Genomic DNA, 22,526 nt, shown 5'->3' on the forward strand with positions numbered 1-22,526 from the left:
CTTACCAAAACAAAGTGCAATTTCATTGAAATTAAGTGCATTCTCAATCTTTTTGACTTGTACATCACTTTATATATAGTTAGCTGATTAACGTCTGTGTTTGTGCCTACTAATTCTGAAAGCTAGCCGCATAACAAGAACAAGGAAACGTACAACATTTAAAGCGCTTAGATTGGTGCAAAATCACAACGTTTGGGAAAGGGGAAGGAAGCAGCAGGAAACGACAAGGTCACTAACTTTTATCGTGTGTTCTTGTCACTTCTGGCAAAATACCAAAGATTTTCTGGAACTACTACTATTGATTTCAACTCTATTCATTTCTGAATATGTTTAAGTTTTATTGTAATTTATGTTGCTAGAATGGTGACATGAACTTGAATGCACCTTTTATTAATTTTTTTTTCTTTTTTTCTCGCAATAACAGCCACTCATTTTCAAATCTAAGAGCTACAATAGAAACAATTAACATTAAAAAAAACGTCTGCTAGTATTTCGGATCGAACGGCATGGGCCCGAGCTCTATTTTGACTTCAGCAAAGTGTCTGTCGGAGCTCCGCCCCGACCGAGCCCACTTCCTGTCTCGAGGAGGCAAAGGACGTGAATGCTGGTTCTTTCGTTGCTGCTGCTGCTGCTGATGCTGTTGTTGTTGGTGTAGTTGTTGTTGGCACTCCCCCTTCGGTTTGCCTTCAAAAGGTCGACTGCAAATTTACAAACAGCACAGGTTTTTCTTTAAATGTGTTTTTACCATAAAGCTTCACACGCCGCTCACAGCAAGGAATTTTCAACATGCAGGAGCTACTGTCTCAGACCTAGTGGTTAAAAGGTAATAACAAGAGGAATGCGGTGAGCTCAGCAGTAGCAGGAACACATGCAGTGCACAACGTAACATACAAGCCCAGAGCACAGCAACCCAACACTCTCCAACACATGCTTGACAAACCCAAACGCCGTACCTGAAATTTGTTCGAAAAATCTTTAGAAACTTTCTTCCCACTCAGACCACTCACAATATAGGCACCTGCCAACATTTGAGATCTTGAAGAGTGCTGAGTCGGTGTGCTAAGGGCTTACACAGATGCTCACAGCTGGAAAAAAAAGCACAAGAACAAATATGAAAGACACTCATACCTTGGACCGTAACGACCATTCTGTCCTGATAAAGTCTCTCCGAAGAAGTGCTTGTATATGTAATCGTCCAGATCTTCAAAAACGCCAACATCGTCGTCCTGGTACTCGTCTATGTCCACCAAGTAGTCTTCTACTCCACTGACAAAGTCCGTGAACAGCATCTGATCATGAATAAAGAGTCCGTTCCGGAAGAAGCTGTTGATGAAGCTATCGAGCTCCCTCCAGTGGTGGAAATGACCCACTTCCTGCTGCAGGTAGCTGCGCAGGAGCTGGTGGAACTCGTCCGCCCTTATGGGCTCCATGGCCTTGTTGAAGAGGCTCATGGATTCTTGGTAGGCGCAGTCGAAGACGCCAGTGCATCCTTTAGGCACTGATTTGCATCCCATGGTGCTTTGCTGCTTATGAGCACTTGTTTTACGCGTGTTGCGGTCTGCCTGGAAAGAAGAGTCCACTGTGGATTTTCGAGGATGTTGGTGCATGGGCCGATGGTGTCGCCAATGTTCGTCTGCTGAACGTGTGTTCTGTTCTTCTTTGAAACCGGCTTGCCGGAATTCTTGCTGCTCCGTTTTTCTCTCGTTAAATCTTTTGTCCTGTGGCCTTCTGAGTCTCTCAAATGCATTAGATGTGGAGTCCTTCAAATGCCTAAATGTAGATTTGACAGAGTCAGAAAACTTCCTTAGGTTCTCCTTGACGGCTTCCTTGGCTTTCTTGATCTGCTCTTTGTGGTGGTGGACGAACTCTTTGGTTGAGTTCTTAACGGCATCAAATGTCGCCTTGACCTTTCCGAGCATCCCTTCTTTGGATTTCTTGGTCTTGGGTTGAGTGTCCCCTTTGGCTCGGTCTTCCTTTGATTCCACATACAGTCGTTCCCACAGGTCAGATCGCTGCTGCTCAAATCTCAGCTTCTTCTCCAGGTCCTGAAGTCGAGCCAGGAGTTCTAGAGTCCCGGGATCGACCGCGCCATCCCCTTGCATCCCAGGATGTTGTTGGCTCAGCTCTTCCAGCTCCTTCCTTAGCTTATCCGTCACTTTCCTTTCCTCATCAAGCTCCTTTCGAAGAACCTGAGCCTCTGCCATAAGTGCCTCCTTATGGCTGAGGTAGCCCTGGATCCTCTGCTTCTCCACAAGGAGGTGGTCTTTCAGGCGTTGGTTTTCAGACAGGATCGAGTCAGCATCGGCTCTTTTTTCCTCAAGTTCACGGATCTGAGTACGGAGACGCCGTAGCTCGTCCTGCAGGATCAAGAGAGATGCCTCCTCTCGTTCCAGAGTGCTCTTCAGTGCCCGGTTCTCGGATGTGAGGTGCTTTTGACGAGAATCCATCTCAGTCTTGGCCTGCTGAAGCAGTAAGAGTAAATCTTGCCTTTGAGCCTGTGTTGAAGATGTAAAATCAGGTCAGACCAGTTAACCTGATGTAAATAAACTCATTGAAAGTTTAATCAAACACTTCAGTGGTGAATTCTTATTAGCACATTCTTTTTTCTTGACTTTAAACTAGTTCTTAAGGCTTAAGGATAATCAGGGCTGGTTAAGTACCAAAATTCCTGTCAGGAACATTATCATGTCTTGCTTCTCCCCTAGATAATTCGTCAGACTCTCAACCACATCCTGAACGTACACAGAGATGCTTTCGTCAAGAGTCTAAATGATCTAACCAGATCATGTTAATCTCTCAAATTGGAAGATATCATAATTGAGAAATTAACAATGGTCCAACACCAATCTGATGCTACCGAAAGTTTCAGAAAAGTGCATCAGAGATGAAATGAGAGTGAGAAAGTTTAAGAAAGAAGCCACTGAATCTGTAACAAAGTTTACCAGAGATGGATGGCATGCAGAAGAGACGGCAACTTCCCAGCACTTCTGCATTTCAAAGCTCTGTAATGAAACTCCTGACGGGTATGAACTGTGCAGCAAAGCCGGTTAAGGATAGAGTCAGCCCCAGAATTACTGGCATCCTGAATAGGATGGCAAGTCAATTGCAGGGGACCATTTACACTAAGGGCCAGTTTAGTTTAGCCAATCCACCTACTTGTGTGTTTTTAGGACGTGAAAGGAAACCAGAGAATGGAGCTGTGAGGCTAACCTTTTTCTTTTTTCCTAACCAGGAATATCAATTATTATGGAGACGACTGCATCTGTACAGATAGACATGAACCATTTTAAAGTCGTTTTCCTTTTTTGTTTGCACTGCTAGCCAATCTCAATGTTTTTGATCGCAAGCATGTTTAGTATGATACAGCATGAACTCCAGTGGTTCTCAGCTCCGGTCATGAGGACCACGACTCTTCATGCTTTTCAAGAGTGATAAATCAGACGGATGAATCAGGACAGATGGACAGAGCAGGAGGTTCAGAGTGAGCAGAAAAGTTAACTTTTCACACCTTGCCGATGTCACTTAGCTCGGTCACTAGCGTCTTCTCCACCTGACGATGCCTTTCCTGGACCTGCACCGTGCCTGTCGAACAAACAGTGACTTTTTTTTTTTTAACTATATATATATATATATATATATATATATATATATATATAAAAAGCATCACACTATGATGTCACGTAATGTGATATCCCACAGAAAGTTATTAACATCATCACAACTGGCCCGTTTGAGATATCAAAACTCCCTCTGCAATTTTGCATGCGTGAAAGAATAATCCTTAGGAAAACAGTAGGGTGCTTCACACACTATGACAACATAGGGCTGATGTCATAGAGCTTGGGCCCTGATTACTTTAGTTATTTAATAATGTGATTACTATATTTAGGGCCCAAGAACTATGACATCAGCCCTATGTTGTCATAGTGTGTGAAGGGCCATCTTGATCTTCTAAGGATTTTTTTTTCTCCCCACAATCCAGTGCTTTGTGGGGTTCTTAACATGCGCAAAAACTCATTGGCGGACAGGTTGGAATCTGCTGCCGTTAGAATGCCTGAAAGTCTGGGCCCCAGACATGACACGGACACACTTGCACGTATGCATTCAAAACCGGGTACACATTAGAACTGTTTCTTGCATGTTATGTGCTCAACTCAACAGGAAGTCAGTTATTTTGGGTTGTTTGCAAAATGCACCAAATGCAAACTGATACACTCTTCCTGGGGAATTTATACGATCGCCACCGGACCGGGCCTATGTGATCTCAAGACATTGAGGATGCCAGGTCAGCTGTTACGATGCCTTACATATGTGTCTGAAAAGTGGTTAATAACTTTCTCTGTGAGATCACATTGAGTGACGACATAGTGCATTCATAAAAAAGGAAGAAAAAAAAACAAAAGTGAATCCAAACGTAGCCAAAAATAAAATAGTGCAATATTTTAGGCAAGATGAATAAGAAAAAAAATGTGTCAAATTAAAATAATTAAAGAAATATCCAGCAAACATGCTGGAAAAATTCAGGCAAATAACAAAAAACGATTAGCAACTTCTTTTAGGTGCTACATATTTGCCAATGATTTACATCATTTATTTTGTTATTTAAAGTAAATAAATGTAATATAATGACATGTAAATAGATATAATTAAATGATAATTATTTAAAACATGACTCCATGTTACTCCAATTATTATATAATCTAGTATTTATATGCAACATTGAATGTATTCATTATGATTAAATAATTGATTATTACATCATTTCTTTATATACTTGTTTAGTAGTTAAAACATTTTTTTATTTCAAACGAATTATTAATCAACATTAACTTGTCAACTTTTTAAATTCTACAACATTTTCACATCATCAGTGCTAAATATCTAATGGGACACTGTATTATAGTACTGTCTAAAATTATACTTAATACATAATATACTGTAATAAACACCATGTGACGTCACACTTTCTTAACACTGAAGCAAAGCTGTATTTCTATAAAATGTCAATGTCATGTGTCATTTGTTTGCTTTTGGAATAAAAAGGTCACATGACCAGATGAAGGCATTACCCTAGCATGTTAGCGGTACAAACTGGAGATAGAAGATTGCTGTAGAAGAGAAAGATGAGGAAGATGAGGATGAACGCCAAGCGCGAGTCTTACCGTAGAAATGTCCAAAGCCCATGCTGATGGCTACGACGAGGGCGAGGACAATGCACTTGTTCAGGGTTCCGCTGTTCTGTCGCTGGTGATGGACACGAGCTTCTCTCTGCTCCTCAGCATCCAGCACCGCCTCGTCCTCCACGTCATGACCGCCATCTCCATCCTACATTACACACGCAAAAAAAAAACTTATTCCAGAGTGATGTTCATTAGATATCCCTCATATTTACCCGTTATAAACAAAATATTTTATTTTTTGGCTTTGATCTTTTTTCCCCCTTAAATTCTGATTTGATTCTATGCAATGCTGCCCTCTAGTGTTCACTCTCAACTATAACTCAGCCCTAAATCCGGCTACTAAGTTGAACCAGTACTGTTAGCGTCACTAAAGTGTTTCCAAACGTCTTTCCTGCAGAGTTAACATTTTTCAGGCGTATTTATTTTAGTCGTGAGGTGACTACAGAACTTATAACGCTGAGTGTTTCACCTCCTCTTTCTCCTTCTGTTCGTCCGGCTCCGAGCCAGCCGTGTTCCTCTTCACCCTGCGCCTCCGAACCACCCCCGGGCTGGTCTTGGTCTCGGCGTCCTCGTCCTCCGTGCTGGAGCTGCTGGAGCCTCTGCGTGTGCCACAATCCGCTGGGAAACCTGGCAAAGTCAGAGCAATGAATCAGATCACATCAACTGAGGAATGACAAAATACACACACACACACATCATTACTGTAAACACGCAGGACAGAACAGCAGGCCGTCTGTGTGTTAGAGAAAGGAGCAAATCCAGAACATTTTCTGTGCCTTAGGTCAGGTTTAACAGTGTAATACAAAAAAAGAAAAGAAAATCAAATAAATGCTTTCTGGAGGCATATGGAGCTCGTAATGTTCAGGAAAAAACTAAACAAGCCCTTACAGAGCGCAAAGAAATCACAATGACCAGAACTCGCAGGACGTGGAGCCGGTGCTCGAGACATGATTCATTTACGATATACAATGAGTCACTTTGTGAGTCACAAAGCATGATTATTTGTTTTTCAGAGCAAATCTCCTGCACACACGGCATTTCTGCAGCACTACAGCTCAGTCCTACAAACCCAAAGCACATGGCCCGAGTCAGATCGCTCCATTCACTCGGACACTCTGGAGTTACACAGCACACACATCCTGCTCTAGACAGTCTCCAAAAAAAACACCAGCTTGTAAATGGGCCAGGGGTAGCTCAGTGGTTAAGGCATTGGACTACGGTTCGGAAGATCCCAGGTTCAAACCCCACAACCACCAAGTTGCCACTGTTGGGCCCTTGAGCAAGGCCCTTAACCCTCAACTGCTCAGATGTGTAATAAGATAAAAAAATGTAAGTCGCTCTGGATAAGAGCGTCTGCCAAATGACTAAATCTAAATGTGAATGTAAAAACTACGGCTGACACTAATGTAGATCACTTACACAACGAGACAACGCGAAGATAAAGGATACAAAAATCTTACAAGGTAAAGGAAAACGTCCAAACCATTAATTTGTAAACCAGGGTGTGTTTTTGAATGCGGCCACGGGTACACGGTCGTTAAAGCATGATGTCAAATATCTTATTGCCAGGACTAAAGGGGAGGTGCGAGGGCAAAGCTTTTAGAAAATACATTCTACCTTTGTTTGACCTTCACCTGAGGTCTCATTCGATTCCAAACAGATTCAAGTCAAATCTATAAACCCCACAGAAATTCCACAAAAATTCAATAAACCCAACAAATCTCGAATAGATTCCACTAAAATCCAACAAATCCATATTAAATTCCAGAACAATCCAATTAACCCATAATAATTTCCAGTAAACTCCAAGAAATGTCTAATACATTCCAGTAAACTCCTAGAAATTTGTACTAAACTCCGGTAAAATCCAATAAACCTCTTATAAACTCCAACAAAATCTATTAAATCCATATTAAATTCCAATAAAATCCAACGAATCTCTAATAAATTACATCATTCAATAATCCCCTCATAAAGTCCATTATAATCCAATACATCCCCAATAAACTTCAGTATAATCCCATGGACCCTTTATAAACTTCAACAAAATCCAATAAACCCTAATAAATTGCAGTATATTCCAATAAACGTCTTGCATTCCATCAAAAGCCAATAATTTCATATTGAATAACAAGAAAATGTAATAAATCCCTCATAAAATTCCAGCAAAATCCAACAAATCTTATTTTATCAAATTAAATCAAATTAAATTTCAGTAAATTGCAAAATATCTACCAGAAATTTTGCAAAAATCCAATAAATCTCAAATTAACTCCAGTAAAATCCATTAAATCCATATTAAATTCCAGTTCAGTCCAATGATTACATGACTTTGTATGCACCGTCTACAGACTGGAGTGTTCAGGGTTCTACTGAACTGGATCAGATCTGAGTTTCCTGGTACCAGCCTGAGATCAGCTCCAGTGTCACCAAGTCCTGAAGCAGGAGTGTGGAGAGATAACGCTGTGTGATAAGCTCTCTAACTCCAGCTCACACACTCCAACAACTGCATGTTCACAACACAATAAGGTCATCAGGCTTCCTGTGGCATTTCCCTCCACACACACACACACACACAACACAAAAACACCAGTCAGTATGTGCACCAAGGCCATTGGCTGAAAGTTTCATTACACTGATGTGGCAGAACCTGTTTATTCCACATCATCATGCTTACACACACGCGCACATACACACACACACACACACACACACACACGCACGTATGCACGCACACACACACTTTCTCTCTGTCTTTCTGAAGATTTCATATGCTTTTGTAATGTCACAGGATGTTATGCCATGTTGCTCAAGACACACACACACACACACACACACACACACACACACACACACCCAGAGCACCTCAGGGACAGGGGACATTGTGCAGCTGCTGTGTAAATCATCAGACGCTTCTACAAAATGCCCGTGTGCTCTGTATATGTATCTGTACGTCACCATGCACACCAAACTTCGCTCTGTATCCCATTTCAGGAATATCAGGACACGGTGATGGATTCCGACCCTGAACCCGAGATTTTGATAATCCCACGTCTGGCGACTTCCACACGCCAAATGATGACGGAATAATAATTCAGCCTTCTGCTTAAAATTTGTTTTGAGCAACTATATAAAAAAATAATACATTTTATCGAAATGCTGCCACAGAGCCAAAACAACAGTGCTGTCTGAGTCTAAGTGGGAGGGGCCTACTCTCTCTCTCTCTCTCTCTCTCTCTCTAACCTGTCAATCACATTGTTATTGTCTGTCGTGAGCGATTTAGTTGATTGTGATGTAGCCTGGCAGCACCAGACTCAACGTGCTTAATCTGCTGAAAGAGATAAATGTTGAATAGAAATCTGCGGCGTTTTACTACACGACTGAAAGATCAAAGGGTTAACGTATCAAAGACTTTTTTTTGTTCTTTTAAAAAATGATAAACAAGATCAAAAGAAATAAAATGTTTCAGTCACTCTCTATTTTTACTATTATTTTTCTTTTTTTCTATCTTACTGAGGCTTGAGGTGTGGTGTACGTCTACGTGTGTGTGTGTGTGTGTGTGTGTGCGTGTGTGTGTGAGATGCTCACTCATCTCCGAGGCACTGAATGTGTACTGGCTGCTTGACGACGTCCCCAAGTAGAGCTCCTCGATCCCAGTTATCTCATCCTCCCTAGCGACAGGCTCCTCCCACACCCCGAGCTCCACCTCCCGGGTGTCGCCGAGGGTGACGATGTCAGAGTAATCGCTGGAGGAGCAGAGATGCACATGGTCGTCTAGACCCGTCTCCTTTACAGCCTGCACACACACAGAGATATAAAGACTTTGAAAGAATTTTCTTTTATTTTTCTCACATTTATCCTTGCTGTTGAGAGACAGACACGCTGAGTGGTACTAAAACCTGAGAGATTAACCCACAGCTGCTGCTGAATGTAAATGAAGAGACCACAGACCGTACCTGTCGCGCAGGCCTGGCTTCCAGCACTGCCTCGTCCGCTTTAATCGTGACGTCCAAACAGGCTTCCTCCACCACATCTGCATCCTCGGCTGCGGACACATTTAGGACGAGTCGATCATTTTTGCTATGATGTCATTAATGACATTAAACTACAGGAAGCTCAGAGGCTGGGCCTGTAATCCGCTTCATACGTCTAAATCTAAACGATGTGAGTACAACATCTGGAGCGCTACCTAGTGAAGAAACAAGCAGCTCGGGTGCAGAAGCTCCGGCCGTCTCCTCTGGATCGTAATCCACCCCGACGTCGTGTCCCAGAGTCTCGATGTCCGAGCCCTGCAGGCAGCATCGCACGCACATCAATTCTCAAAAACATTAATAAATTAATGAAAGAGTTTACTGCTGCTAAAATGTACACAAGAACAGGAACTAACAGTGATGGGAAAGAAAATCAATTCAGTTATGTATCGTAATTCTGTCTTTGTGTTTTAATTCATGTATCTCTCCACACTGACTCTAAAACATATACATTTGAAAAAAAATATATAAAATGTATATGTTTGTAAAATGCCGCTGTTCCTCTATGGTCCTACAGGTGGCGCACTTTAAACTGTCCACACATTGGTCCTGTGTTGTACAGTAGGAGGGAATTATTTGCTAAATAAAGTAAAATTCTATATCGACTCGGGACATTTATAAAATCATGATACTAATAGATTTGCGATCGAAATCGAATCGTCACAGAGGAATCATGATAATCTCGTATCGGCTGATCCCTGTCTATAGGAACAAACTTCTTTTGGGAATATTCCAATATATTAAATGTAATGATGGACAAAAAGATGACACGGTCATTATCAAAAAAAAATAATTGAAGTTAGACAATCGTTGTGGTATAAGAGGAACAAGACTTGAAGCTTAAGGTTTACATGTTTAATGTTACACAACGTTGTTGATTATCCCGCAGAACAGGACAGTTTCATTCCTTACAGATATGTTAAAAAGGCTGAGGCATACAAATAACTTCCAGATATAATCAGAATGGTTTTGCGCTATAATCAGTTTTAATCTTGATATTATGATATCAATTATAAATATAATTATAATTACATAATAATATATTATCATTAATCTTGATTCTATGACATATAACTATATATATAATAATTAAGAAGATGATAATCATTACTATAGTCATATAAGACTCACCTCGTTGCTGATAACAGTCCAGCCGCATGAGGACTCGGTGTCGCTCGAGCTTTCGGACATGCTGCAGAGCGTAAGCCACGCCTCTGAGCTGCAGAGAACACATGAAACAGAGACCCAACAACATTTGTTTATGAAAATTAGCCTTTTTTTTTTTTAAACACCTGTCCTCATTATCGCAGCACAGAGCTGTGTGCCCCCTGATGATAACGGCATGCCAAACACCTAGAGCTGGTCAATGATTACACAGAAAAAAAGCTTGGGGGTTTGAAAGACAGCAGGACGGAAGAAAACAATCAATCACAGGTGCAGCTGTTGGAGTTTCTGGCACAATCAGACTTCCTGTTATCCATAAACATGAACCAACGGTTTAGTGTATTTTCACTGTTAACTTTTAAGAAACTAAGCCAAAGGGGGGCGGAGTCATCTGACCATTAAATAACTAACGGCGTGGACCAGGATGATAAAGAATCTAATCTGTCTTGATAAATTAATTATGAATTAAAATTCTGTGTTAAAATGATTTCTGTCAACTGGTATAATATTTGCACAAAGAGTTAGTTTTAGCTACACAACTAGGGGGCAACTCTGGACAAAATGTGTTTGTGATATTTTAATTCTTTATTAGTTAATCTAACGATAAGTGAACGGTGCTATAACCAAAAGAACAGATTTAGGAGTTTCTCCACAACAAGTGCGAATACTTACACAATTTTATTTGCAAATTATTTTGCAAAATGTAACACATCAAACCGACACCAAGTGAAAAATTACAGCAGATTTCTTTTTTTAAAACATGTTTACTGCAGAATGGTTTAACCCCGCCCCCTCCCAGGCCCCACCCCCCAATGTTATAAATGTAATTATAGCAGGAAGTTGGCTCATCATATTTGAAAATAGGTAAGAGGGCGAGGAAGAAATTGTTTTATAAAAGAGAATTTAAAGTGAAAGGAAGATGAGGGAGAAAGATAATGCAACTTATTAAATTAAATCTTTAAAGATTTTCCCATGCATTCAGGGAAACAGTACATGCATCTCTTTGCAGGGGGAAAAAAAATCATCTACAAGGCTGTTACAGGTGAATTACATCATCATCACCACCATTAAAGGGCACTAGAGTGTGATTTGCAATAATCCAGCTCAGCTCTTTGTCCTATTTTTTTTTTTTTTTTTACATTTTGTGCTTTCTTTCATCAAAGGTTCAGCTGAAACTGTAACTATTTATTAGTGATTAATTACTCATTAAACTTTTTAAAGGTTTAAAATTGTAATAAAATCAAATGAAATATTCAAAATATTAGTTGAATTGGCACAGCAGTATCATGATAGTAACGTATCAGGAGGTGACTATAGATTATAGGTGATCTATAATAAAACATTACCCTAATTACAGGAGAGAATATATAACATGACTGATGAAATCTAATAGGTAGAACAGTAGGCTAGAGCAAGTATCGCGATACTTCCGTGTATCGCGTTATTACGCTGTATGGCTGTAGAGACACCGCCAAGTATCGCGATAACTCAATAATCAATAGTACCGGGCAAAAAATAGCTCCTATATGATTTAAAAACTTAAATGAACGCGTCTCATGACATTATTAAAGCAAACAGGTGGGATGACAGGCGTTTAAATTAAAATGCGTTAAAATTAACTGCTGTGTTGCTACAGTAACCAATTTTTCACGATTTTGTGCCGGATTTGAATCGTATTGTATTAGTATTATTATTATAACGAGTTAACAATAACCCAGGACATGTCGGTTCATGCCAACTACAAACCATAAGAGTTAAGTCGAGGCATATGCTGGGTCTGTAACTGCGCAACCGAGACATCTCGTTTATTACGTTATTTCATACTGCACGTGATCATAAAACGTCCAAAACAATATGTCAATATGTTCGTTATTACCTTTATAAGATAAAGGACGTGTTTGTCCACAGCAGCTAGAAAGGAAAAAAAGTAAAAGACAATGTCCTCAGTGCAGAGTCTCTCTCTCTTTCTCTGTGTGTTAGGTGACACACGCCTCAAAACATCAACACTGCCTATGAGAGAGTGCGATTAACAACAATAATAAGTATGCGTCGTCCGAGCATCCTGGGAAATGCAGTTTTTTTCTAATACGTCACACAAAGGTTCATGAGCAAATTCACTACATATCCCAGAATGCAACAAACAAGGAAGCGCAGTTTTCGGTGATATGTTGATTTCTGAAACGTGTTTGTCATTATTTCGTCAGGTCGTTACGTTTTATTTGTCAATAAACATAACAATTAAAATATAATTCTAACTAATTACGAGCGATTGAGGTTATTTTTTATTGTGTGCGTGTGTTTGTGTAAAACCCCTGCACCGATACCACTGTTCGTTTTATTGAAAATATAATAATACATTTCATATAAATATGATATATTTATATATTTATTTAAAGTATACATTTTTACAGTATAAATAAATAATTATCTACTATCGCGCATAATTACAAACCGACTTCCGCAAACGTCACTGTCACCATAGTAACGTCTTGTGCCTCAAACAAAGGCTGTTTATTCGAGTCAAATCTGTCTAATCTTTCTTTGTTTTTTCTTTCTTAATTACTTTTCTTTTTACAACTGATAAAAAAAATAATGAAAAACCTAATGTTTTTATATTAAGGACTCTCGACAAATAAACAACAAAACCTTGCTGTTGCCAAGGCAACGTACCGACAACAAAAGCCCTCGTGGCATTAGTGTATCAGCCTGTCTGTGTGAAGAAGGTTGGCTGGAGACTTTAAACTACATGATTTTCCCATTCTTAACCATTTTCCTCTTTTCATATTTTTCTTTCTTTCTCATTTTTCATTTATTTTTAGGATCGAACAGCACTTGGATTTGATTATCCAGGATACAATGTCTCGAACCGGGGAACATCAGTGTGCACCATGTGCGAACCTTGGGAACCCTGTGTTCTCCTGCACGATGAAACTCTCGTCGTCCTCTGGGCCCAAACTTCAGAGTCTTCTGTACAGGACCACGTCCGGCCAATACGGGTCTCGTCCCCCGACCTTCGAGTCGTCCCCGTGTGTGTATTACCCGCAGTCTCAGGCTTTCTCCGAGCACCTGGCTCTGTGCGGGATGCCCCGGGACACCGCGTTCAACACCAGCCTTGACCGCAGCCGGGTGTGTGACTGCCTCAATTTACACAACACCATCTGACATAGCATAAATCCTGCTCTGTATGTGTGTGTGTGTGTGAATGGATGATGATGATGACTCTGATATTCAGGATCGGTTCTGCCCTTAGATACTTTTCAGTGTCAGACTTGTTGTAATCGCAGTGTATTAAACTTTTCATCAGCGGTTCCAGAACAAGTAGGTACAAGTTGGGTAGTAGGTACAAGTTGAAGTCACACTTCAAATGTTTTACTCAGATAGAAGTGTTAAGTAAAATGTACAACGAAAAAATACAAGTACTTTACAAGAAACATATTTTTCTGGATATCTGACTGAGTCACTGTATTTTTATAGTATTTTAAAATATATTAAACACAATTAAAGTTGATACTGTTGATAACATCAATGTACTGTACAAGACATCTACAGATTTGTTTTCTGCAGAAATTTGAAATGTTCCTGTTTTTTCTTTCAGAAGAATAATGAATAAATAAATGTACAATTCTTTATGTTCAGATGTTCTATTGTGTGTCTTTCGGCTGTTGCCGTCGATCCGCACAACAACTTGGCACAGGTTTTATGCCGGATGCCCTTCTGGAAGCAACTCTCCCATTGTATCCAGACATGGGCCCGGTACCGCATCCAGTGGCTGGGGTTTGCACATTTAGATGCTCTATACGTTTATGATGTTTATGACTAGTATTAATGGAAATGTTGTTTTTCCAGGCCTTCCAACATGGGGTGGAGTACCTTAAGTCATGAGAGTATGATGAGAGTGACAGCATGAACACTTCACTTTATGGGGAAAAAAAAATCAACGCTCCTTTGTGTGATCGTCATCTGAAACGTATCGAGTCTCTGTTTAAAATGTAGGGAGTAAAAGTACAGGGTTTTCATCAAACAATGTAGCAAGTAGAAGTAAAAAGTCTTACTTTAATACAACTTTAATACATTTGTAAAGAGATGATAATCTGTATGCGTAATTTGGATGCAAAGAATAAAATGTATACTGTGTTATGTGTGAAGCTCATCCCTGCTACACCTTCATACCAGTGTGTGTAAGTGTATAACCTGTAATAGTTAGACTGGGCTTGTAAAGCAGTTTGAAAGGTTTTTTTTACTTCTTAGCAGCTGGATCATCTGTTTAAAATAAAGTCTGTAGGAGATCAAAAGGCATTTCTGGACTGCTCTTAAACTGCAGCACATAATCACAGGCTCAGCTCATACGATTCCTATAAATAAAATGGGTGTATATTATATTTACAGATGCCCTTAAGAATCACAAGCACACAAACTGCACTGTAATGACAGTGATAAAAAAATTATATTTATAAGCAATAAAATGCAAAAAAACTAAAAAAAAAAAACATTGTTGGTATTTTACAAGACGAAACAGCCTTAAGACTCAGTAGTCATGACAGCAGACATTTCTCTTTCTCCTCACAGACACTGTCGGCCATTAGGAGCTAGGTCTGGTGCCTTGAATGATTTCTCGGATCTTCTCGGTGTCTGTCTGCAGAGCCTGGTTGTGTGGATCGATCCTGAGAGCAGCCTGGTAGTCCTGAAGCCCTGCAGATTAAACGGGAGAATAATCAGAATCAGCTGTAACACTGGTTTAGATCGGATGATAACGAGCATGCTCTCAGGTCTCACATTATTAAAGGAGCAATGAGAAATAAAACGGATTTCAGGCTTTCATCAGTCACTTATAGTGGTCTATTAAGTCTGTTAGTTTTAGAGAAAGAGGTGTGGCCTGTGAGCCTGTTAGTTTTTAAAAAGGAGGCGTGTCCTATAGGTGTTAGTTTTAGAGAAAGAGGTGTGGCCTGTGAGCCTGTTTTAGAGAAGAGGGCGTGGCCTATGAGTCTGTTAGTTTTGGAGAGGAGGTGTGGCCTAAAAGTGTTATTTTTCGAGAAAGAGGTGCGGCCTGTGAGTCTATTCGTTTTAGAGAAGGAGGCGCGGCCTATGACTCTTAGTTTTTGAGAAAGAGGCGTGGCCTATGAACCTGTTAGTTTTTTAGAAAGAGGCGTGGCCTATGAACCTGTTAGTTTTAGAGAAGGAGGCGTGGCCTATGAGTGTTAGTTTTAGGGAAGGAGGCGTGGCCTATTAACCTATTAGTTTTTTAGAAAGAGGCGTGGTCTATGAGTCTGTTAGTTTTACAGAAAGAGGTGTGGCCTATGAGCCTGTTAGTTTTAGAGAAGGAGGCGTGGCCTATGAGTGTTAGTTTTAGGGAAGGAGGCGTGGTCTATGAGTCTGTTAGTTTTACAGAAAGAGGTGTGGCCTATGAGCCTGTTAGTTTTAGAAAATGAGGTATGGCCTATAAGTCTGTTATTGTTAGAAAAGGAGGCGTGGCCTATGATGTCTTAGTTTTAGAGAGGAGGTGTCGCCTATGAGTCTGTTAGTTTTAGAAAATGAGGTGTCGCCTATGAGTCTGTTAGTTTTAGAAAATGAGGCGTGGCCTTTGTTTTTATCTGTCTTACTGAAGTGGGCGTGGCCTTAGCAGTAACCTTTACCTTCCACGTAAAGCTCGAGCTGACAGAACGCTGTTCCTCTCCTAACATGAGCCTTTATCCGCGCTGCAGCGTTAGCAGAGACGGCTGGCGTGAGCAGCTCCAGCGCCTACAACAGATATGTATAAACCAATAAAAAGCAGAATGTGACCTACACTCGTCTAAAGCCTCACCAACACACACAAAACCAGGTAAATATATTGTATGACATGCAAAATCCACAGAGGAACCCGGTGAAGAGCAAAAGTCTGACCTGAGAGCTGTCCTCGATGGCTTTGTGAAGATTCCTCAGCTTCAGGTGACAGGCTGCCCGGTTGGAGAACAGAGCAGGAATGCGGCGGTTGAGTTTGATGGCCAGGTCGTAGGCGTTGAGCGCGGCCTGGTAGTTCCCCGCGGTGAAGAACTTACTGTAGAACACAGGAACATCATACATAAGAGGCATGAAATAGCTCTGATTACAGCAGCTGGAACATCTGTCATCTGAACTCGGTGCGGTTCTATTACCACTGAGGATCTCCAGCGAGATGTAAACACATTACAAAGAAAGTTTGCAGGTGTGTGATAATTCCGCTGCTCATTCAAAAATAAAAAGTGTGCTTGTAGCAAACTCGCACTTACTCTCCTTTATCTTTGAGATAGTCAGTGTTTCTCTCCTCCTCCTTCAGGTCTCCCAGCTCGGCGAGATCAGCGTTCGCAGCCCGTCTCGCCTCCGCCTGCTTCCTGAGCCACTACACACACACACACACACACACAAATAGTTTTATGTACTGAAACACCTGCAGTTGTCTTATAGCCGTCTGTGTGCAACACTTTTTCTGTCAGTTTGTAACTTTATAAAAAACAAAGCATGTATTGTGTGCATACACTTGTTCTTTTGTTTTTTATTGGAGGAACACTATTCATCAGCATGACTAATACAACGATCAACACTAGCGCTCGGACACACCCAATACTAGGTAATTGCACAAACATACTGTAAATGCACCCTAGAGTATTACTGGATTCATTTAGGAAAATAGAGAAGCACCTCCTCTTCCTCAGGGATGTAAGACTCCCGTGATGGCGTGGGGAAGACGCGAGGAGTGAAGCTGACTTTAATGCAGCCCGCTGATCTGGGAGCAGGGAGATCAGCCTGTTTGGACTTTTTCCCAGCTGTGTGTGAGAGAGAGAGAGACTTCTATTAGATTAGCACTCATCGTCATCAAACCACAAGGAAAAAAAAATAATCTAGATTGTTTTAGAAACAAAAAAACTACAAGGTTTGTCAACGATACAAGAAACGTTGTACTGTACACGGGACACTGACGCTTCAGACTGCTTCAAAGTAGGGCCTTACACACCTCTCCTTAACCCAAAATCTGATGTACAGTAGATTCACTGCGGTACACGCTAAGTCAAGTTGAATACGACGCTTACTCAGTAGTGTCTAGCGGCCCACTGACTGGTACACTGGATACGTCAGCGTTAATGCACCTTCCAGTTCAATCTCCTTGGCTGCCAGTTGACATCAATGTCACACAAACAGTTCTGATATATTAACAACAGCTAGATTTTTTCTTCGGACAGAGCTTGAATATTTATGGACCTAATTTAAAGTAGAAAAAAGGTTGAAGGGGCAGCGGTGGCTCTAACGGGTGAGGCTGTGGGTTATACTGTATTAGTGAATCATTTTAGTGACTCGATTCTTTGAATCTCGTTCATCAAAATGAACGAATCTTTTTTTTTTTGAGTCATTTAGTTCATTTCGTTCTTTTGATCAGAAATGAAATAAAATGTTACATTTTCAATAAACAAGCCCCCAATACGTCTACATACACAAATCTTGGCTATAGTTCCAGTAATGAAAATATTACAATGCAGCTAAGGACATTATGATAAACAGAATGAGCAGCTCACCTCTCATATCTTCTGGTCCGAGTTGTTCGTTCTTTTGAATCTATTGCACTGCATAGCGTCTATGGGAGTCACGTGACAAAAGAACAAACGATTTGGACCAAAAGACTAAAAGTTACCTACTCATTTCTGCTTCCTGTACATAACCAATGCGATGTTTGTGCATGCACACCCAGTAGAAAATGAACGAATCACTCTCCGAGACTACTCAATCATTTGAGTCACGTTAAAGACTCATTCAAAAAGAACAGATTCACTAGTGTAGGTTCAATCAAAGTTGCCACTGTTGAACCCTTGAGCATGGCAGATAACTCCCTATCTTCAGGAGGCACTGTATCCTAGCTGACCCTAACTGGGATATGTGAAAAAATCATTTCACCGTGCTGTAAGGTACATGTGACAAATAATTGAATTACGGAATAAAGGGATTTTAAAACATGGTTAATGCAATATTTATATTAAAGCCCTTCGAATTAAAGCCTACACTTTAATAGCGTCTTAATTGGTTATTTCAAATCCATTGTCGGGGTTTACAAAGACAAAAGACAAACAAACAAAAACCGGTCCAAATATTTATGACCATTAAAGCAGTATTAACACGTGCCATTGCTGTTAAAAACCTACTCGACACCTTCTGACCAATCAGAAGGCAGAACAGAACAGTGCTATGTCGTGTCAAATCTACTGGACCACAGGTGAGAGATCTTCGTTATACCTTCAGCTCTGCTCTGGTTTGGTCCAGGTGTTGTAACCTTCTCAGGCATTCTGTGCTGGTGAATTTGTTTAGTTTCCTGCGCAGCTCGTTCCTGTAACCTTCGTCGAGTCTCTTCTTCTTCCTCTCGCGCTTCCTTCTGCTTCTCTTTCCAGGCCTCCAGTTCCTTTAAAGCTCTCGCACACTCTTCGTCCTTCATCTTCTGGATTCTGTCTCGCTTCTCATCCTCGATCTGGACAAACACACACAAAACGCTTCAATCATGTTTAGACAGAAATAAAACAAACACAATGATCTAATTCACCTCTTATATATTTTGCTGCTTTTCACACCGGAGGAGACGCATCTTAATCAGAGATATTGCTTTACTAAAAAACGAATTATTTTATAAATATTATATTGTTAATAATATTTCATCTTTTCACAAGCTGAGCCTTTGTACTACGGAACATCTGATTTTTTTTAAATCTTTGCACAATAGTTGTAGTTGTTAGACAACATTAATACAACCCTCCTCTGACCTTCATCATGGTCTCCAGTGTGAACTTTCTCTCCTGCCGGATCCTCAACGCCTTCGCATCTTCTCTCTCTTTCTCCTTCATCTGGGTTTTGACGATGGCGGCGTCTCGAATCTCTCCCTGTTTGTCCTTCTCTGGAACATTCACAAATATATACTGTTTAAGGTTGTAAAGTTAAATATCACAGCAGATCCCTGACTTATTAGAATTGACTGAGAACAGATTTCACACACCGATGTTTCGACCCAGCTGCTCCCAGAGGCCTTGGGTCTTTTTGGGCAGTGTGAAAAGCGCGACCCCATCTCCGATCTTCGCGACACTTTTCTCTTCGTCTACGGGCTCGAAGAAGAAGACCTCAAACAGAAACGGAGGGAAACTGACCTGAGAAAATAAACATCTTATCATCACTTTAAACATCTTAGCACCTGAACACTCCGCCTTGTGCTGCTGGAAGAAAATAATCAGTGAAGGCCATGTGTGTGAGGGAGCTGAGTCACCGGAATGAAGGTGAAGCGCATCATGAAGTATTTCAATTTGTCTCTGTTGGTTTGTATTAAAAAATAGTTTATAACCACACTTGATTTTGTGGAAAGTCGATGGAATGAGAAGCTATCTACCATGACACCAGCCTCAGTAGATTTGTATGTTTAATCAGCTTTTTTAAACATTTGTCTCATTTCTTGAACAACCATGTCAAAAGACACGTCCTGTGGTTCTGGGTAAGATGTTGTTCTGTTTGAGAAAATCAAATGGTCCTCAAGCAAAGAAAACAACTGAGGAGACTGCTGAATCTACTTGCTGAATTTGGGCTAAAAACTGTAAAATGACTTATTAAAATCTAGAAGGATAGTAATAAAGCATCATCCTCAAAAAAAAAAAGAAATGTGGTCGGAATTTCTTTTAACTTTTGGAGTTAACTTAAACATTTGGTGAAATAAAATAATTAAAAAAAACTTTAGAACTCATGTTTCGCAATGCGAAGAGAACTTGGGACTAAACAGCTGTGTGTCCATTATTGGCTAGGGAGCATAAAGATTTACAGTGATGGAAAAGGTCATGTGACCTGATGAGTCCAGATTGACCCTATTCCAGAGTGATGGGCGTGTCAGGGTAAGAAGGGCAGTGCATGAAGCAATGCTCCCATCATGCATAGTGTCCACTGTACAGTACAAGCCTCTGGAGACAGTGTTATGATCAGGGGTTGATCAGTTACTCAGGTCTAGACTGTGGAAATAAAATGAAGTCAGCTGACCACCTGAATGTACTGAATCACCAGGTTATCACATCTATGGAGTTTTTCTTGCCTGATGGCACAGAATATATTGAAATTTTTGATGATGCCAGGATGGAAAGAGTGGTTCAGGGAGCTTGAAACATCATTTTCACACTAGACCTTAAACCTATTAATAAGCTTTGGGATGTGCTGGAGAAGGATTTACGCAGCGGTCCGACTCCCATCAATATAGGCTATATATATATATATATATGAAATACTATTGGAGAGAAACTAATGCGACATTGGACATGAATGATTATTGTGACATTGCATCAGCTTACAGAGACCAAGCCACAGCCGTATTTAAAGGAAAAGGCGGAGCAATGAAATATCAGTGTGTTTAAGTTTAGTTTTTTGTATTATGATTATTAACATGATATTTTTAGACAGTTCTGTTAGTTCTACTGACAGATCAGGATCTAGAAAGGGAATAATGTTATATTAGGATAATAATAATAATAATAATAATAATTAAAAAAAAAAAATAATAATCTAATAAAAATCAGTTTAGGTCCTAACATGTCATGTCTGTAGTGTAAATAAACATAAACAGTCGGAGCCCTGGCACTTCCGGTCGGGCTCGCGCTCACCTTCAGGTACTCCTCCGTGCACATAACGGACACTTTCGCCGGTTTAACGGCTTTTAACGGAACGCGGATGAAGAGCGCGCTGTCGGTCTGACTCCAGGTGTGATCAGTGACCATGAGCGGCATGGCGGAGCGCGAGGAGACGGAGGATAACTATAATCATTTATACAATAAAGAACTCTCGCGCACTTCGTTCGCGCACGTCTTGCAAAGCGTTTGTTGAAGGCGCGCCGTTGCCATGGTGATGAGGTCACCCACCGCTGCGTCCATAGAAAGAACTGGGTCAAGCCTGAGTGACGTCACCTGGAGGTTTCGAAGCTCTAAAATAGAACTTCTGTGCAAATATACAGTATAAAAAAAATTTATTCAAAAAATTAAATAAAAATAAATTTGACACAACCTTCTTTTAATTTTTTTTTTTTTTTTACATTCTGGAACAATACTAGATTTTTTTCTCCCCAGTACAGTATAACACACCAGCACAGTGGCGTAGTGGTTAACACTGTGGCCTCACACCTCCAGCGTCCGGGTTCGATTCCTGCCTTGATTCCTTCCAGACTACATGTTCTCCAGGTGCTCCAGGTCCCTTCCCACAGGGAACTGCATTCTCCAAACTGCCTCCGGTCCAGGGTGCACCCCTCCTTGTGCTCAAGGTCTCCTGAGGTAGGCTCAGAAAGTCTTCAGCTAGACTTCATATTGCACTGCTATTGTGCAAATGATAATAGAATAGTTTAAAATATATAATGCATGATCATGATTGTGTTCTATTTAAATGTTGAGAATGTCACTTTATTACTTCAAAAGACCTTAATAGATGTTAGCCAACTACAACTGCTATCACTTTCCAGCCCGTGAAACCAGAGGCAGTGAAAATGTTTTTCTGGTTTGACAAGCTTGTCCGCTTGATTAAATATAAAAAAAATAATTGAAATTGGAATACAAGCGGGAGGGAACCTTAAAAGCAGATTAAACATAGTAGCTACTATAGGAGAGCTGGGGTTGTGGTCGGCGTTAAGCTTGACTCACTGGAGCTGGTGCTGGAAACGTGATGTCTAACACCAGTCAACCACTATATGGAGCTCTGGCCAATCAGGAGAACATGATCAGTGACAGGCTCCTATCACAGAGCTGCTCTACTGACAGACTCCTTTCCTTTCAGGATCATACTCTGTTTTAACACCTCTTTATGATGCCAGAAAGTATGATTGGGATTCTGGATCATTATCATCCCTCAGCCACAAATCATCCTCAGGTATTCATGCAGCTCTCCTTCACAAGAGACCTACTGTTCACAGTCATATCCATTTACTCATAATGTACTTTGGGCCAGGGACAGCTCGGTGGTTAGTGTTGGAGCCTTGACACCCCTGGGCTGCCGATGTTGGACCCTTAGAGAGAGGTCCTACACCCCAAATGCTCAGATACCATCGGGCATCGAGCTGGCAACCCGACCCCATAAGTAACTGCCACGGAAACGACAGATATATATCCCAAGGTGGGAAGTATCCTCTGGCCAATGTGCTGGATGGATCAAAATA

General features: G+C 40.7%; 3 protein-coding genes across 5 annotated transcripts; 1 reads left to right on the forward strand and 2 right to left on the reverse strand.

Moving 5' to 3' along the window:
* Positions 1-313: 313 nt before the first annotated feature.
* On the reverse strand, positions 314-12,388 carry ccpg1 (cell cycle progression 1). Of its 3 annotated transcripts, none has more exons than XM_053500808.1 (10): positions 12,252-12,388; positions 10,343-10,430; positions 9,370-9,469; positions 9,137-9,225; positions 8,769-8,976; positions 5,650-5,807; positions 5,163-5,325; positions 3,509-3,582; positions 1,129-2,462; positions 314-698 (listed from the first exon to the last, which is right to left on the reverse strand). In XM_053500808.1, exons 2-10 carry the CDS (start codon positions 10,400-10,402, stop codon positions 485-487), a joined length of 2,400 nt encoding a protein of 799 aa, XP_053356783.1. In that variant the 5' UTR covers positions 10,403-10,430; positions 12,252-12,388; the 3' UTR covers positions 314-484. The 3 variants fall into 3 exon arrangements, with proteins under 3 accessions (XP_053356783.1, XP_053356782.1, XP_053356784.1); XM_053500807.1 differs by having other exon boundaries at positions 1,129-2,495; XM_053500809.1 differs by having other exon boundaries at positions 555-809; positions 1,129-2,495.
* Positions 12,389-13,150: 762 nt separating this feature from the next.
* Positions 13,151-13,854, forward strand: LOC128528311 (piercer of microtubule wall 2 protein). Its single transcript, XM_053501102.1, has one exon. It carries the CDS (start codon positions 13,232-13,234, stop codon positions 13,535-13,537), a length of 306 nt encoding a protein of 101 aa, XP_053357077.1. The 5' UTR covers positions 13,151-13,231; the 3' UTR covers positions 13,538-13,854.
* Positions 13,855-14,876: 1,022 nt separating this feature from the next.
* On the reverse strand, positions 14,877-21,197 carry dnaaf4 (dynein axonemal assembly factor 4). Its single transcript, XM_053500951.1, has 9 exons — positions 20,992-21,197; positions 19,359-19,506; positions 19,129-19,259; positions 18,611-18,839; positions 17,030-17,154; positions 16,621-16,730; positions 16,256-16,409; positions 16,006-16,111; positions 14,877-15,064 (listed from the first exon to the last, which is right to left on the reverse strand). Exons 1-9 carry the CDS (start codon positions 21,112-21,114, stop codon positions 14,955-14,957), a joined length of 1,236 nt encoding a protein of 411 aa, XP_053356926.1. The 5' UTR covers positions 21,115-21,197; the 3' UTR covers positions 14,877-14,954.
* Positions 21,198-22,526: the final 1,329 nt, after the last annotated feature.

Source organism: Clarias gariepinus, chromosome 7 (assembly GCF_024256425.1).
Source record: "Clarias gariepinus isolate MV-2021 ecotype Netherlands chromosome 7, CGAR_prim_01v2, whole genome shotgun sequence".
In the NCBI taxonomy this organism is placed as follows: Eukaryota; Metazoa; Chordata; class Actinopteri; order Siluriformes; family Clariidae; genus Clarias; species Clarias gariepinus.

Coding starts and splice junctions, on each gene's coding strand:
- ccpg1 (XM_053500807.1), bottom strand. CDS start 10,402: ATGTCCGAAAGCTCGAGCGACACCGAGTCCTCATGCGGCTGGACTGTT. Junction 9,470..10,342: donor GGACTGTTATCAGCAACGAG/GTGAGTCTTATA, acceptor TGCTGCCTGCAG/GGCTCGGACATCGAGACTCT. Junction 9,226..9,369: donor GCTGCTTGTTTCTTCACTAG/GTAGCGCTCCAG, acceptor ATGTGTCCGCAG/CCGAGGATGCAGATGTGGTG.
- LOC128528311 (XM_053501102.1), top strand. CDS start 13,232: ATGTCTCGAACCGGGGAACATCAGTGTGCACCATGTGCGAACCTTGGG.
- dnaaf4 (XM_053500951.1), bottom strand. CDS start 21,114: ATGCCGCTCATGGTCACTGATCACACCTGGAGTCAGACCGACAGCGCG. Junction 19,507..20,991: donor GCACGGAGGAGTACCTGAAG/GTGAGCGCGAGC, acceptor TTATTTTCTCAG/GTCAGTTTCCCTCCGTTTCT. Junction 17,155..18,610: donor AAACCAGAGCAGAGCTGAAG/GTATAACGAAGA, acceptor TCTCACACACAG/CTGGGAAAAAGTCCAAACAG.